At 43.4% G+C, this 17,840-nt stretch overlaps 2 protein-coding genes across 4 annotated transcripts in view; both read right to left on the bottom strand.

The window, feature by feature from the left end:
* The window catches only part of zfyve9a (zinc finger, FYVE domain containing 9a), a 30,814-nt gene extending 22,542 nt beyond the window's left edge, over window positions 1-8,272 (bottom strand). The window contains exons 1-3 of one of the 3 annotated variants that reach the window (XM_084481139.1): window positions 7,911-8,272; window positions 1,964-2,107; window positions 1,019-1,128 (exon numbers count right to left, since the gene is read on the bottom strand). In XM_084481139.1, coding sequence (XP_084337265.1) covers window positions 1,019-1,088 — 70 coding nt within the window. In that variant the 5' untranslated portion in view covers window positions 1,089-1,128; window positions 1,964-2,107; window positions 7,911-8,272. The remainder of the gene's footprint in view (window positions 1-1,018; window positions 1,129-1,963; window positions 2,108-7,910) is intronic. The other 2 variants (XM_084481138.1, XM_084481137.1) reach the window with 2 other exon arrangements.
* Window positions 8,273-14,554: 6,282 nt separating this feature from the next.
* The window catches only part of dpydb (dihydropyrimidine dehydrogenase b), an 18,538-nt gene continuing 15,252 nt past the window's right edge, over window positions 14,555-17,840 (bottom strand). Inside the window, exons 23-25 of the mRNA XM_084480474.1 lie at window positions 16,219-16,281; window positions 15,809-15,886; window positions 14,555-15,275 (exon numbers count right to left, since the gene is read on the bottom strand). Coding sequence (XP_084336600.1) covers window positions 15,111-15,275; window positions 15,809-15,886; window positions 16,219-16,281 — 306 coding nt within the window. The 3' untranslated portion in view covers window positions 14,555-15,110. The remainder of the gene's footprint in view (window positions 15,276-15,808; window positions 15,887-16,218; window positions 16,282-17,840) is intronic.

Raw genomic sequence — 17,840 nt, 5'->3', positions numbered from 1 at the left:
ACACTTCGATTGAAACAGGTTTTCACAACACTTGCAGCCTCTTTGCTAGCCCTGTGATCACATTAGATACAACAACAAATAAAACAGCTGTGTGTAGCCCAAAGAGAGCCAAGTAGTGAAGTAGGACCACGTAAGAAGAACCACCGCAGACTAACTCAATGTTGACTTTATAATCATTTCCATAAATAAGCCCTCCGGAACCCATATAAAAGGGTGCCATTATAATATCTCCCTCTGCGGTGAGCAAGAGCCTAAATGTGGGGGGCAAATAAATAGAAAAAAACTAGACAAAAAGAAGGCACTTTACAGTCTCGGCTGTGCGTTGGGCTAATTGTCTGCCACCGGGGGCCCTTGGGAAACGCTCCAATCTAATTAATCCAACTCCCAAGGTGCCCACCCTCATTTGCCACCTGCGGATATTTGCAGCCAAACGCGTTGGGCGGAAGAAAGGCAGACACCAGCGATCCCGCCCCGCCCGCACACATTGCCGCTTTCCGCCTGCACTTGCGACATGGCAAAAAAAAACAACCCAACAACATCTGAATGGTAATCCCTCCTGCTCCTGTGTGTTGAGCCCCATCCTCCTGGTCGGTTGGCGTTGATGCAGATCGGGGAAAGAATCTGTCAAGGCTGTTGTCTCATGCAGCATCTTCTTTAAATGTTCTGCTCTAAATGAACCCAGCTTTGCATAGTGGTCGTTTTTTAACAACCTCAGTGCTAACTGCTGGCGTTTCAGCATACAGAAGTGTTCCAGATTTTGCTTCTGCTTCACCTGCTACTCCCGACGACCACACACGTTGATGTTAAAATACGCATACTTGTGCCTCACCTTCCCAAGCCTGGCAAGCATCCCAGTTCTACTAAAGTAGGGATCAGGAAGTAATAGGAATACTCAAACATCTGAGAGTCATCCGAGACAAACCGGAACCGGAAACAAAGGCAGGAACAGGATATTTCTGATACACAAATGTGATGTACAGATATATACTTTGCCAGGGGCGATCTGCGGTGAGCTCACCTTCATTCTGCTCAAACTCGTCCAGCACCTTGTCCAGGTTGAAGCCCTCGGCCTGGAAGTAATTCTCCATGTGTCAGGGGCTCCACGCTGCCACCGCCGCTGGGCTGAACCTGGGGGACAGAACCATGACGGTAGGGGGTTCACCATTAAAAGCCTCATGTTGGTCAAAGAGTGGAATGCAATGAGAGTGTCAATGTAGAGTTCAACGTCATTTTTCAGAAGGCCCCGAGGCAATTCTTATTAGCCCTCAACCAAAATTGGAATTATCAGCGTTTGAACATAGAAACCAAAGCAACTTTTGTTACTTGACATGTTTAATCGTTTATTTTAACTGAAACAAAAGCTCATGGCAAACTCCCCTGCTGACAGCCATCTCTGTACAACGTTATCTGGGTAAATGCTGCAACCAGCGGACCCTCAATGCTTACATAGAGATGATATAATGCATTTTATTCCCCATACATTTATAGCATGCTCTCCCTTCTCACCGACAACATTATATGATTTTTTTTAGCACTGGCTTGTTTGGGAAAGTTTTATTGTCCCAGCGTGACTTCACTGGCATTAGGCCATCGGGCCTAATCGTTAATGTCCTTCACCCCTTAACCACAGCACAAACAGCTTCATAGGCCACTTTTTACGACAGCATCCTAACACTAGCCCTCCCAAAGAGCAAGGAAAAACTCCCTTATTAAGGAAGAACCCTTGAGAAGGAACACAGAGGGAGGGATCCCTGTTTCCAGGGATGGCCAGGAGTGCCATGGTGGACACACATAATGGTAGCATGAGAAGCAAAATAGTTGCAGTATCGTACACGTCACATTTCCATGCATTGTATAATAGCCACATTAAATCAAACCACGTCACCCTTACAAAACGCACACTCCCCACCCCCATAACAAATACGGACACATTTCTTAAGCACTTCTTGCTCATGGTGCTCACCTGCGTTGAGGTCCTCCAGAGCAATCGCAGGTGTTGGAGCTGTTGCTTTCAGCAGGCTGTTTACTGTTCTCGCTCTCTCGCTCTCTCGCTCTCCCCGCTTCGGCGTTCACTTCATCCAGTCTGGCAAGCGCCTAGCACCCACACCTGCGATAACGAGGGGAAACATCGCTGTAAAGAGCGCTCAACAACACTGCGACTTAACTCCTCCAGCACTGGATTTACTACGTGTTACCAGTAACGAGAAGGTGGCTCCGCGGCCCACGGCGTGTTTGGCTGCGCGTAAACCCCATAAACGGCGAGCTTAGGATGTGCCTTCATATGGTAACATGGACCACTTTTTTGGAGAATTTCTGCCTGTCTCAATACATCAGTGTGTAGCTCAGTAGCTGTTATGACCGCATTCATGACAGTGGTATCATTAGTTATGTTACACTGTGTTGTTTATGTGGGCCGATGTTCTATTAAATGTATATGATTGAAACTTTTTTAATTATTATTATAAACACAATAAATAAGCCCCCCTATGGTTGCTCATATTTGCCGAAGGATTGCCTTGCTCAAACATTGACCAAAGCGAGGATCAAAACATCCACTCTTTCCAGCGGCTGTACAGTTGAAACAAACCTGGGATTGGTACCGTGATGACTGACACCTTAAAGCCTTACTCCGTCCACACTTCCCAACACCAAGTTAGGATTGTGATGCAAAGGATCACAGATGGAGCGATAAAGAAAACAAGACGTTTCTACTCTGTGCTGATGCAGGACAGTGGACGAGTGATTGTGTGTGTGTGTGTGCTATACGAGAGTGAGGCATGGTTAGGGTCGGGTGAGTGTGGGCCCAGCTGCAGAAAGCCATCAGCCTTGTCTTCAGAGTTCATCTCATAAGGTTCCATAGGGACCTGGGATGAGATGCAGGGGTGGGGGGGGTTGTGCCCCACAAGAGACCCAACACTGCGCAGTGTGTATACGACCGGGCGTAAAGGAGCAGACTCGACACATTTTCTGCTGAGCTTAAAGATGGGGAGCTCTGGAGCGCACGGTCAGCACAACACAGGGAAGACACAGGCGTCGCGCTGGGTAAGGGGCATCATTCACCTGCAGCTACCGCTGTCATGCTGAATGTGAACTGGGCTTACGGTGCTGCGGTGAGACCCAATTGGTTAAAAAAACTAACAGTATCTGATGTGATTACTAATCCCAGACAAAGATGCACAAGGTCAGTCACCAATATTGAAATATTTGTTTAGTAGTGCGACTCATGATACTTTATTTGACAATCGACTGAAATATATGCCTTTCTGAAGCAATAAACAGCAAATGATGATAAATGAAGATCTATTGGATTTCTCTCCGATCGACCAATTGACCAAACAACCCATGTGCTTCTGCTCTACCCTTTGACCTTTACAGGAAGTGAGGGCCCACACAGAGCGCACAGCGAATGAAGTCCAAGAACAAAATGGCCTTGTATTTGGTTTGTTTATCCACAGCAAACGGCTGACTATGATGTCACCGAGAGCAAACACCAAAATAAACAGTCGGAACGTACACCGTCAGTTTGTCTAGTCCTCCTCAGACAACCACAAGTCGGCTGGAATCGAATCCAGCATTTCAATGAAGGCGAGGGGAAACCTGACATGCCGGTGAGCAGAGAGGGAGCCTAATATTACAGTGAAACGAACCGCACGGGCCAGGGGAAAGACATGCAGACAACCCACGCCCTTCAGAGTGACTAAAGACAACCACTGTAGGAACTTGGCAGGCGCCCGTGTTGTCATCGAAACACACACCCAAACAAAACTCCCTTCACCTCGGCGGACCTGTGAGGCCCTCAACATTTCCTGAACGTCCAGACAAATGGCTCTGCAAAACCACGTGAATCATCATGTACACATGGAAAGCTACACCACAATCGGGTGGTGTACTGTGCACCCGGGTCTACGCACTGGCTGCATGATATAAACTAACGCATAGGTTCCTATGGGTGGCGGATTATTGCAATTCTTACACACACAGGCTGTATCTAATGACCAAAGATGCATTGTGCATATTATTGTGGTTACTTCCCAAGTCATAAGACACATTGCAATTGCACTGTCAAAATAACTGCTATGGGATATTTTCTCCAGATCATGCAGATCGGACACACACACACTGACAGATGCCTGTCCCTGATTAAGATTTAATCACTCTGTAGGATGCCTAAATAATGCATCTTTAGTCAAAGTAAGTGAAGAGGTTGTATTTTTAGACATGCAAACATGGAGAGGCTCTACTCCAGCAGACGTGTGTGTTCACCGAGTCCAGACCGGCAGAGATTTGAAGTGTGTGCGTGCGTGCGTGCATGCGTGTGTGTGAAAATAACTTTGCTTCATTTAAAATACATTCACAATAGCTTGGATTTACTTTGAGAAAACATTGAGATGATTTTGTATAACGTAGGACCAAAGCATAAATTGAGGGCCCTGCTGACCTGAGAGGGAAGGACGTTCCTGATATATGATTGCTTTTGTAAAACGTATACACAGCATTTAGAAAATCCTGTCTAGTGAACTGGTAAATTGCTTTAGGGCTTTCCCTTCCACCTCTGTAACTAATTACATTATCAGGTGTGGTTGTATAATAAAATCCACCCCCTGCATCTAAAGCAAGCCCAGAATGCACCTATTTACAAATACAAAAAACCCTACGCTCTGAAAAACGAAATACTTAAAACGCCAGCCTAAATAGGTTTGGTACCGAGCGGTGGGGTTAATCCTTCATGGGAATGAAAGGTGTTTCTCCTGTTAAAAAATTGGATAACACTACCACTTCTGGGGAAATGCAGCCCTTCAATTGAACCAAATATATGATCGATCCATGCAGATTTATACATCCATATATTGACCTTTGCTTGATACACGTGCTGTAATAGCTTCCACTAGTTTGTCCCGCACCATGCTAATGAAGGGCCCCAACATTGTGCTCTGGGGATGACAAATACGCCTGACTGGACAAACTGGAATGTCAATTCCATTAAATTAAATGGAGGAAGAGTATAAAACGACCATTCAGGTCCAGGCAGGGTTCACTAGGTCCTCTTTTTTTTTTCTTTTTTTTACTGGGCCCTGTATCCGGTTATTGTTGTCGCTAGGCGGTCAGGCGCTGTCTAGCAAGTTTCGTTGCAGACCGCAAGAAGTGGACACAGCAAACGACTACTTCCTCTGTTGACGAACAGGCCGACTTCACTGCCCATAGGATTGGCGTGACAGACGAATGACGGCGTATTATGTAATCCTCCACGCCATGACTGGGAAATGCTTCAGGGAGTATGACTGGGAGTTGTCTCCCATTCTCCAGCAAGAGGCTACACTGTGACACACGTGTGTACGTGTGTGTGTATGTCAGAGAGAGAGGGAGCAAGAAATTATTTATAACTTAGTGTTTGTTTAATACTTCTATTATACTTACGTTATCTCATGTTACGTTTTGGCAATGTGTGTAATTTGCAAATGAGGGGCATTCAAAAATAAAAATAACACAGAGACAACATTGAGGGAAAGTATAAAGCAAAACAAAGAAGTCTGAATGACACAGAATTAAAGCCACAAGTGAGGCTCTTCCCATGTAATAGCAGGTCGTTCTTGCTCTAGAAATCTAAAAACGTATTCCATCTCTCCTGACAAGAAAGGGGGTTGAATCCGCAGAGATTTGAAGCCTAGGAAACAGTAAAGACAGAAGTGGTCTTCCTGACAAGCAAGTGCATTTTAAGGCATGCCCTTCCAAAGCGACTGTCAAGGCTGATTATGAGATATGTGGATGTTTTGATCTCCATTAAAACACCAGAAGAAAATACAACACTAAATTTTCTCGAGACCGCCTGCCTTGGGTCCCTTTAGAGGAAGCAAGCTTAATACATTATGAAAGCATTCAGTAACCTACATCTTTACAAGTCTGGGGCACTACCCACTGTAGTATATAGGTTATAAATAGTCACAGATAATAACAATACATGACAGGAAAAATAATTTCAAGGAAAACTATAAAGAAAACTTGAACGGGTTGGCCATTACAGTTGACTAATTTACAGTGGCGTCGAAAAGAGGTGCACTGTCTTATGCTAGGCTTTGATTTTATCAGCGCATTACAGAAAGTAGTGGAGCTCTCAACAAGTCCTGACATTACTTTATACAGTAACCCCAGGTGACCCAACAGCACATCTTTTACTGCTTATCAGGTGAACTTCATCTGTTAATTATCCACGAGTGCCACTTCTAAAAGCAGGTCTAAAATTATTTAAAATAAGTAACTGTTGCATTCTTTTAGCCTGGGAACAAACAGTCCAAGTGGTTGTCAGTTCTTCTCATCAATGGACAGAAGCAGTAGAGAGGACCAAATAATCTGCGAGTCCGATAGGGTGTGAAGAACCAATCAGACACTATTCATTTCCGATTTCCTTTTTTTAAAAATCGATTGGGTGTACTTTATCCACACGTTCCCTGATGAAGAGAAATCCTTCACGCAGCGCATACATTTACAAACAATACAAGTAAAGCATGTATGTCAGTATGTCATATTACTGTATTTGAAAAGGCTGATGCATAATTTGAAGAGTGACATAAATGAGTGTGATAAAAAAGAGCATTGTTAACTAAACTAAATTTAACAATATAAACATGGGTTGGTATCTGATTATAGAAAAGCAGTTCAAATACTTAACTGGGGAAACTACCAAAGTTATCACAAAGCTACAAGTAGCTTTAATCTTCAACCCAGATGTTGCTATAATAGTCTTGTCATCTTCAATTACTTCAGATTAGTAAACCTGACATATCAAACTCCCTGTTGGGCAACTGCCACTCATTTGTTAAATCGCTGTTAAAAAGGCTGATTGTTTTACTTGATAGGGAATGCTGTTTGAGACGTTTTGCAGCGTTAATTGGCCGTTCTATTTTTTGTGTTAAGGCTGTAGTCTTTTTTTGTCAACTTGATTTAACTAAAAATCTCTGTCAAAATGAATGGTATGGTTTTTAACCACTGAACAAATGGCAAAATAAAACCATAGTGTATAAAATAAAGCATAAAAAAACACAAAACTAGTCCCTCAAAACAAACAGTCGATATGGATACTTAATAATAATGGTTGTTGACAATATAAATCCAATAGTCAGTGTTAAAACATACACAAATTAAAACGTTTTATATTATTTCAAATGTCTGATTCACAATAATAAAAACAGTCAGTGGTTCAGGGCTTTACTTGGACTTTAGTTTAGTTAGCGATGGTCCTGTTGTGCTAAAAAAAAAAAAAAAAAGAGTATCCACACCACTCAAGGGGCCGCCAGTAAGTGACCCCAACAGTTAACCCCAAGTTGTGTGATAACTCTTGTGAAAAGAGGGTAGCAATGTGGCCAGGCAGGTACAAACAGAGAGCGGGAACCCTTACAAACTATCACTTTGTCCTGTCCGGACAATACAATACAATACAATACAATGCAGCTGTTAGCCACAGCGTTTCTCCGGTGGGTCGTGCGCCGAGTAGCGGCAGCTCCCCGCTGCATTAACGGGCACACACCATGCCATACACCCGCTGGGGCTTTGTGGCTTACAGCCATGTTATTTATTGGTCGGTGGTGTAACTTGACCAAACTGCCCATTGTGCATAATTAAGCCCCTAGAACAATAATAATGATGGCTATACATGCTACTACCATTACAGGCAGTTTTCCAAAGCTCGTAAGCACGTTAACATTATATGATCCCGGTAACGTGTTGTCGATCTGCTGTAACGTTAAACACAGTCCTCTGGAAGTGCCCCACCGATCCAGGAACACCACACATCCTTGCGGGATTATCACGAATAAAATATGTATCGTAGAGAAGCAAGTAGCCTTCAGGCGGTGTAATAGTAGTGAAACGTGTAGTCTAGCCCCAGAAATATCCCGATAAACAGATGCAGTACTTACTGGAGGAATCCTCATCTTTACGCACAGTGCCGCGAAAACCCTTCGCCACTATCCGTCATACCTAATCGCATTTGAAGGCTATTTCTGACTATCCTCCCGTAGATCACTACTGCTCAGACTCCCGACAGAGCAAGTCGAAAAGTACAGCCTCTAGTCTACTGTAGTTGCGCGACAGGACTCAAGGATCCCTCCTCCTCCCCCCCAATGTGGAAAAAGGGTTAGGCTAGGCTGCTCGCTTCGAGCTGCAGCACCAGACATCTTGGCTCAAGCCTGGGCTGAACGCTGAGCCCTGTGCCCCGCAGCAGCAGCAGCACGGCGCGGCTCCTCCCGTGACGACACCGCGGTGGAGCCAAAATGGCATTCGTAACCTTGCGATGCCGCTGCAAACTGTAACGAGTGATCTACTGCCCCTGGCTCCACACTACTACTAGAGGATGCAGCAAAGGAGCACGCATGAAACGTCATCGATGGCAATTCATTCAAAACGGGATTCAACGCTGTTACGTAAGGGTTCAGGCCTGTGCTCATCTCGGAACCCAGAAGTTGTATTGGATCTGATTTGTGAGAGTGGATTAGATTAGGACTGTTTATGGAAAATCCTCGTATTATTGTAAGGAGTAGAGTGGACCAGGATATAGACAATGACATGGCCGCAGTGGGATGTGGATGGGATGTGGACGGGCTGAGAGAAGCTTGGTTCCGAAGCAGTGACAGTTGAAGGCTGAAGCACATGAAGCACGAAGCGTTTTATATACGCCTTTCTAGCGCCATCTCCTGGTGCATCGGCGCAGCTGTCGTTACATTATCCATAAAACCATGAAACATCTGGCCTGGAAATTATTTTAGTCGATACATGTAGAATATATACTATATGTATGCTGAATATTGACATAAAACCTAAATAATTATTGATACATGTTTAACTTTTAATTAAGTAGCCTACACTACTTACTTACTTGGCCCATGTAGTCGACCTTTCGGAAGCGTCTTCTACGACTTGAACCTTCCATAAACATTATTAATCATTTCAATCTTTGTGAAACACAGTCTGTAATTCCCAAGGAGTAGGCCTACGTACTTTTCCGTGCGTGTCACCGCGCTTGCATAATTTAGAAAGTTCCAGTTGTGCGCGAGGTTTAGGAACACGGTGTTCCGAGAGATTTGTTGCCCATGGAAACACAACATGACATTCTCAATAAAAAGTGAATACAAAATGTATATATTATAGGATTGACAATATTTGAGCAATTTCTTCGTATTTCTTTTATTGAAGCGTTCGTTGTACTCAAGCGTCCCTGACGGTGTCGTCACGGGGACATAGCGAAACACAAGTGTCTGTGATCACGTGATCAGGGAAGCTTGAGCTCCGAAGCTTTGAAGCTTTGGAAATTGAAGGCATGAGGGCATCTTGTGGATCACTTACAGTATTGCAGCCGTTTCAACTGCTGTGGACGAAACAGTCATGAGTCATGAAAGGAACAACCATGGATGAATGGATGGACGTTATAATAAAATTAATACATACTGCAAATTAAGGGTAAGGTGACCAGATTTCTGAGACAAAATCCGGGGACATTTTGGGCTCAGCGGTGTAAAAACCTCCAAACGTGTAGTGTTTTTGTCATAGAAAACTAAAACGGGGACACTGCGTATGGGGGGGGTTATGGGATTGTGGGCGGACGAGATTGTTGACCGGGGGGGGGGATTGCGGACGGACGGGATTGTTGATGGGGGGTGTTTGCGGTCGGACGGGATTGAGTGAGGGGGGGGGGGGTAGATCTTTCTTTCAGTCACAGTGAAATCCGGGGACATTTCCGGGGACAGCAGTAGCCGGGGACAGGTTACTGAAAACGGGGACTGTCCCCGGAAACCGGGGACGTCTGGTCACCCTAGTTTAGACACCCACGTTTTAAGCCGTTACAAGCGCGCAGCGTTTGACGCGTTTGACCCTCGCCATTCAAAACCATGATTGACGATGATTGACGATGATTATTTCTAATGTTGAAAATAAATGAAAAATAGGGATAATGTGGTCTTTGGTGTATACGTTTGCATAAACCCGACGTTATTGAGCTAGTTTACTTCAGGTGTAGGCCTACGCCTTTTTTGGTAAATACATTCATGGGGTGGTCTAGTTTACCTCAGCAGTACCCGTACTTACCAATTACATCCATGGGATCCCACTGTGAGGGATTTATGGCTCAACGTCGCCCCCTAGCGTGCATCAGCTCTATGAGAAATGATCAAGGATAACCCCATCAAAATGCATGGGTTTACATTTCGTTCCGTGTAGCACGAAACAAGTCAAGACAATCGTGCTCTGGGACACGATTCAATAGATAACGTTCGCGCGCATGAGCACGAAATTGCGTGATACCGGGTTGGTCAGCGACCACATTATATTACAGTGTGTGTGTGTGTGTGTGTGTGTGTGTGTGTGTGTGTGTGTGTGTGTGTGTGCGCGCGTAGGGCATCCACTGGGCTGGGGGGGACAAAGGACGGAGCTGACAGCTGGTGGGGAATATCACACATCAGAGATGGATGTTCGCCTGCAGGGCTTGGCTCTCTGGTTGGCAGCCGTGCTGTCAGGGCCTCTGTGTGTCAACTGTTACTACGTCAACTGTCAACTGTTACTACGTCGACACGCATAGTCCACTGTTCGATGACGAGCATGCTCGTCTTTTATCATTCTGTCATTTAGCAAACGAGATGTTACTCAAAGTCGCTCGAGTTAGTATTGGATGTGTCATTAAGGCAGGGTTGCCTCAATGGGACTTTGGCTGGAGAGAGAATCTGCAAAATGTCAGCGGGCGTGCGAAGAGCGCGCGCGGCGAACATTTTTGATAACCATAACCCAAATTTCGTTTACTTAGTAGGCCTATCAACAAATTGAAGGAAGGCTTATATAAAAGCCATTGGCTGTTGTTGACGTAGGACATTCAAAATGTGTTTAGATATGTTTTAATCATGCATTTAATCATGCATTGACATGGGAACACAGCTGTATACTGATACCTGCTGCCATAGATATGTATTTAACCAAGACCTCAGAATTTATTCCCAGTCTGACCCAGAAATAAGGAATTTAACAGAAGGTGTGTCATGGCCTTTAATTAGTTTAGTAATTTGGTCATTGGTTGATAGCCTACACTACATTAAGACACCTTGTAATTTTGTTTTGAGGAGGGCCTTTAGACCTTTAGGGTCTATATTGCGAGAATAGGTTACTTGGACTCCGCTAATTGCCAAACGTGACTTTATTTAGCCTAATGACTGATATTGAAAAGTAACAACATGGAATTAATGTTAAATCAGAATTAAAATAACGTCCTTATTAACATATTTGAAACTGTAACATAGGCTATGGATTATCTAGCCTATAGAAGCCTACTTGTTCTTTCCGTGCTTAGCTCGAAAGGCACTTGTAATATAAATAAAATATAGGCTAAGTAACACCAAACAATTTGAAATCCAACAAGGTCCACACAGAGAGGCAGAGAGACAGAAGACATGAAAGGAGGGAAGAAGAGAGACTGGAAGAGTTTTTGAAAAGGATCATGTGTAGGTGTACACCTAGAGTGTGCATATATTTCTTGATATGTAGCCCCTACGATAACCTTTCCCTCAAAATAGCCTCACCCAATCGCACCCATGAACTTCGCCATAGGCTCGGCCAATCGGTACTCGCATGCAGTGCACTGGCGAATGAGAGGAGAGAGCGAATGAGAGGAGAGAGCTTGAGAGAGCGGGACTAGAGAGAGCGGGACTAGAGAGAGTTGGTGAGGAAGAACGAAGAAGATGGCGGCGCTCGGCGAGGTCCCATGCTGACGGAGATTTCGGTATGATAGATCAGTTTAGCTCTTAGTTATTGCGTGTGCGACATGTTTTAATCTGAGCTACGGAACTGTTACGGCTGGAGTGGCGTGTGGAGGAGCGGAAGACTCCACGCCATCAGCGCTGAAGATTCATCCGGGGTCGTATTATTAACAAGTATAGTTCGCGTAGTGCGAGGCGACCGTCCTCGCTAGGTAGTGCAAAGTGTTGACTATTCAGTTATATTATACTAGCCCGTCGCCAACGTTGGAAGCTTGTCACGCCAAAGAACGAAGAGCCAGCCAGTTCACTGCTACAGACCGGGACGTGTCTGTGGCTCCTGCTCTCTCCCTCTCCCGCCATTGATGCACGGTGCGGTGGGTGAGTAAATAGGCTACCCTGCTGCCACACATGGCTATCATTCTCAACGGACAGCAACGCACTCGTGATGGACATGTCTAATTGGTGAACGGTCGGCACACACGTAACGTGGACAATCCGAACCAAAAGGAACATTGAACCGAGAGTGGACATATTGTTATTGTGCGAGCAGTAGATACGGTGCGCAACTGTCTTTTGGTCAACATTTTAGTTTTTTCATTTTTTCCTTTATTCCAATTTCGGATCTTTCAGTCACAATGAAAACCGGGGACATTTCCGGGGACAGCAGTGGCCGGGGACAGGTCACTGAAAACGGGGACTGTCCCCGGAAACCGGGGACGTCTGGTCACCCTAATTAAGGGGGACAGTGGTGACATCAGCTCCCCTGGAAACATGGTTTGTGAAATTTTGGGGGAGTGGGGGAATAAATGTTTAAAATTCTGAATACTGGACATGGTGAGCTTAAACACATTTAAATGACCATTACTGACAATACTGACAATAAAAAAAAAAATATATATATATATATATATTTTTTTTTTTTATTTTTTTTTTTTGACGAAATTTGAGACCCCCTTCAAATTTTGCTTTTGAGGCTTTCAGGGGGTCTCATGTGTTAATCGGGGGGGGCCCAGCCCCCCTCGACCCCCCGTATTTCGCACACTGATTGTGTCTATTCTGTACCCAAGTTCACAGAAGGGATGCAATATTATTATTGTACCATTGTGAGGCGCTATGTAAGAACGCAGACTTGCGTCAAATGTTAATGAGGGTGTGTTCACCTGATGCACATTATGGGTATTCTAAGGGGAGCGTAGCTATAGCTGCTTTCACATAAGCTGCTTTCACATATGACCTCCGTCTTTTCTCCGCATTTGTGGAGCAGGAGGTTCGACGTGAGGGTCATTCACACTTATTCACACTTGATGCCCGATATGCGGAGATCGGTGTCAGTAGAATCTCCGGCTGCTTAAGGGGGGCGGGCTTGCAAGGGACGGCATATGACGTAGGGTCGCAAGGGGCGGGATCGGGTTTGTTTTGGTTTGACCGTAGACAGCACGCAGGCAAAACGGGCAGAACTCATCGTGATCATGTTAAATGTTGCTAAATGTGGCCAATCATATGGCCACACATGTGAATTGGATAAAAACATTAGGTAATAGACTGCAGGTAGTATCCCATTTCTTTTCACAAAAAGTATCCCATTTATTTTCACCTGCAGGTTCATACTCCAACACATCAGGAGAATATGTCTATTCCTTACTCGAAACGCCACATAGCCATGTTATTTTATGAATTTATAATGTACTTGCATGATTCTTGTAATTTCTGGGTTGCATCTCCATTGTTGAATGCACTTATTGTAAATTTATCTTGTATAAAAGCATCAGCTAAATCCATGTAATCTTTTGTCATATATTTGCTTTTATGACTTGCTACTCATGAACATTCCTACAAAACCGTCACTGTAAGAACCTTCCTCCACTAGACTTTTCAGAGTGGGTGCCGTGGTGGTAGCCAATCAGAGGACAGCATTTGATAACATTCAGTGGTCCCGCAGGATTGAAGGAGTGAGTGGTGCTGGTGTTAAACCACTTGCTGCATTCTGCAGGGACCGAAACATAACACTTCAGGGAGCTTTCAGTGCAACTGCTAACCATTCTACTGTGATACACATCATGTGCACTGGATTAAAACTCCTTTCACCCAACTTGGTCTAGTTCTCTAGTTCTCTTTATGTACGTTTATAAGGTATTCTACTGCTGCATAGGTTTCTGCCCCACAACATATGCATATTTTGTATGTTACACAATGCTTGCTTGCATCCTGTGTATTTTCTATATTTAGCCTTTATGATTTCTGCCTGTTATTCTAGCTGTGACTCATGTCCCCTCAGGAGATAACAAGTTTCTTTATTTTTCTTTTGGGTGAAGATGGAAGAGAAGATGAATGAGGAGGGAGTAATGGGACACAGCATGGCAACGACTCTGAGCCCTGAGCGTAACACCCCCACTATGCCCAGGTGTATTGTTGCTATCTGGATGACATCTTCAGTCTCTGGGATCGACCTGATTCAGGGTTCCTCAAATCCGTTGACATCCTTTACTTTCATCACCAACATATTAAATGACCACTCCCTCTTCATCCCTGTTCACTTTCTTTCAAAGTCGAAGACACTTAAAATTATCATTGCATACACCCAATTTATACCCAGCTATCCATTTTAACTAGTATTATTACTAGTGTATGTACCATCTGATATCCATTACATATCCATACATTACGATCTCCCCCTACTAGGACTTTTGACCTTAACATGTTCGTAGTGTAATTCATTTACTTATATCTGCATGAATTCGATATATGAATACGTATATTTGTGTGTATGCCTAAATGTTAGGGAATGGGGGACCGGGCTGGAAAAAAAATCCTACGGAGAACACTGCTCATGGGGATTACAAATTAGCAATTTATTAAACTCAAACCATGTTGAATGATGCTACTCATTTGATTTACATTTTCATTTATTCAGGCCATAAAGGCCAATGCCAAAATTCCCATCAAAGATGCCATGTGTCTTTTAAATGTTACCACACTTAACAGAGTAAACCTTCTGTAGCTCTAACCATTTTTTATGAACTGGTCAAATTAACTGGTCAAATGGAAAAAATGCCTGATCACAATTTGCGTTCATTTTCAGTAGAGCAACATGATGAATAGGAATGCAATAGATGATTTTTCTTTTCTATTTCTTTTTTTTTCTTTTCTATTTATCTCTGCCCGATGTATCTTGCATATTATACATTTCGACAAATACCTCATGGTGAATAAATGCTCAATCAACAGGTTATCAGAAAGTACAACAAATTGGATACAATTCTTAACTGGCTTGCTTGTTCAAATCAAAAGCATTTTTATGTCTATAGCAAATTACATATGTATATATTTTAATTATGAGGTAATACAGATTACTGAAATCAAGCTTTTCTAATTGGACAGGGTTGTCTAGCACATGGGGCTGATGGGAACCCCTCGCTTGGGCTCGTATTTGGTTGTCCTGGTGACCATGGTGATGCAGTCTATGATGGGACAGACACTGAGGCACAGCGTGCAACCGGTGCAGCTGTCAGTGACGAATGGAAGATGGGTCTCTGGATCAAACGTTATGGCCTGGAGAGGCAGGGAGAGAGAGCGAGAGAGAGAGTGAGAGAGAAAAATAGCTGGGTTCAGTTGAGGTGAGAAATGATGTTCACCATACTCATCGTAAGGTTCAAATCCATTCACAATTCGCAATTCCTTGTAAACAATAGACCCTTTTTCTCAAATGAGTCATCGTGGAATGGACACAGGTGTCACTCATAACAGTAATTATGGGTCTGCTCCAGCAAAGTTCCACGTAGAAGGAGCAGACCCCTGATTACAAATAAAAGAGAGAGCAAAGTACAACTAAGTACAACCATGCAACAACCTGTTGTTCCATTGCTTCAAATTGTATAATCCAAGGCATTATGCTGATCATGTCACCAAACGTTGTTTTCCATACATCTGGCATATTTTCCACTATGACATGAGGGTTTTTGACCTTTAAACGGACCCCAGCTTTCACAGTGTGCACTAGTGACACTTTAATGGTATAGGAAACAGGAAACACAAATACATTGAGAAAGACATGGCTGGTTACTGAGTGACTAGGAGCGGCCTACCTGGTATCCTGAGTCGTTGCAGGTCATGTAACACTTGCCACAGTTGATACACATGTCCTCGTCTATCAAGGCCAGCACCTGCAAACCCAGCGAGGACGTGTACAATCACATGGACGGTTTGGTATTTTCATATAAATGCAGCAAAATAGTATTCTCACAATTGTGCTTAAAATGCTATAATATTTATGCTACATTATATTCATATTTAAGTAGTTACAATATACAATGAGATGCGTTAAAACATTTACACACAGAGGGTCCGGATCTGATTTATTAAATGAGGGAATCTGAAAGTGCAGAGATACAATACACCACAACTGAGGAGAAAGGTTTCCTTGACAACAACCCAAACTGCTGACAACGTTGTGTAGGAAAATAGACACGATTAGGGAAGACACAACTTCTGGTACCTGTTCCTTGTTGTCCAGTTCTTGGTACGCTCCGATGTGGCGCAGTGCTCTGGCTATCACATCCTAAACACACACACACACACACACACACACACACACACACACACACACACACACACACACACACACATTTATATAAGCATATCACAGACCCTTATTACCACATGTGTGTGTGTGTGTGTGTGTGTGTGTGTGTGTGTGTGTGTGTGTGTGTGTGTGTTTGTGTGTGTATGTGCGTGTGTGTGTGTTAAATACATAGACACTCTAAATTTGAATATGAATTTGAATTGTAAAAAGAAAGGAAAATGGAATGTAAAAATTTATATTTATAGTTACGTATATGATTAAAAATAAAAATAAAAACACTCCTGCGGTTTAGCTTGTTATCGCGGCCACCCTGTCCCTCCCGTGAATATAGTAAATAGAAGGATATTGGCACTAGGCTTGTTGTCACATTTCACTGCAGGATGGTTTCATTATTATTTTCCGTTTCAGTTAAGGAAAACACAATTGTTGTTCCATATTACACAGCACAGTTCGCTTGGAGCCTTGAATATCCGTTCAACTGAGAATGTGCTGTCCTCCCGGAGCGAGATCAAATAAATGATTTGTAATTTATATTATTCAATAACCACATTTTTATACAGGTTGAGCAATATTCATACAGGTTAAATGAACAATTTGATTTTTTTTTCCCTTTTGGTCGAACAAAAGTTATGTGAGAAATGATCCTTTCAATGTTCCTATCTTGCGCCCAGTGCAATTGACTTTCTACACTGATGCATGTGTCGTTGCTAGTTTGCACCCAGCGCAAAGCTGATTTTCCCCCGCAGCAACCAGGCGCCACTACACTTGCGCCTGGAGAGGCGTGTCAGCAAAAAGCAGGGGCGTGTTCCGGCGCAAATGATACTTGGTGCTATTTTACCGATCTAAACATTGCGCTAATACAATTGCGCAACTGACCGGGAAATACCTAGTCTAAAGTCAGTTGTGGATAGCGCAGTTGGTGTTGCTATTTTGACGTGCCATGGCAGGTCGGAACTGCAACATACGCTTACACACACACGTAGGCTATACACAGCACAAACATGCAAAAGATTAGGCTGATTTAAACATTATGATGTCAACGATTGTTCATATGAGTGAAATTGCATAGAAATAGCATAGATTGTGGAAACATTTTTTTTTTCCATAGGGGCTGCATGAATGAACACAGTAGAGTAGGCTATGCCATGCGTTTAAATAATAATAATAATAATAACAATAATAAACCCGAGCAAAGTATATTCCAGCCTCCCAAAAGAAAATCGTTTTAAAATACAGCTGATACAGCGGTAAGTTATACTTTTAAATCAATGCATCAGCAAACACATATTTTCTTGACGCAGAGATCGTTTACAAGCCCATATCTTTCGGGATTGATGAAGATTTGATCGTGAGAAAACAGTTTTATCGCGAGTGAGTGTTAAAAGAATGAATGAATGTGGGTGATGCTTGGCACGCGTGTGTGTGCGCACCCATCTGTTTAAACACACGCAAACTAAACACATAACACATAATACAGTCCATGGCGATGTATATTAACAGGGGGACACATGCATATTATGAACACAAGTCGATAA

Source organism: Micromesistius poutassou, assembly GCF_964030765.1.
Source record: "Micromesistius poutassou genome assembly, chromosome: 16".
Classification (NCBI taxonomy): Eukaryota; Metazoa; Chordata; class Actinopteri; order Gadiformes; family Gadidae; genus Micromesistius; species Micromesistius poutassou.
Note: the sequence above shows the minus strand (reverse complement) of the source record. Positions and strands in the feature narration are given on the sequence as shown.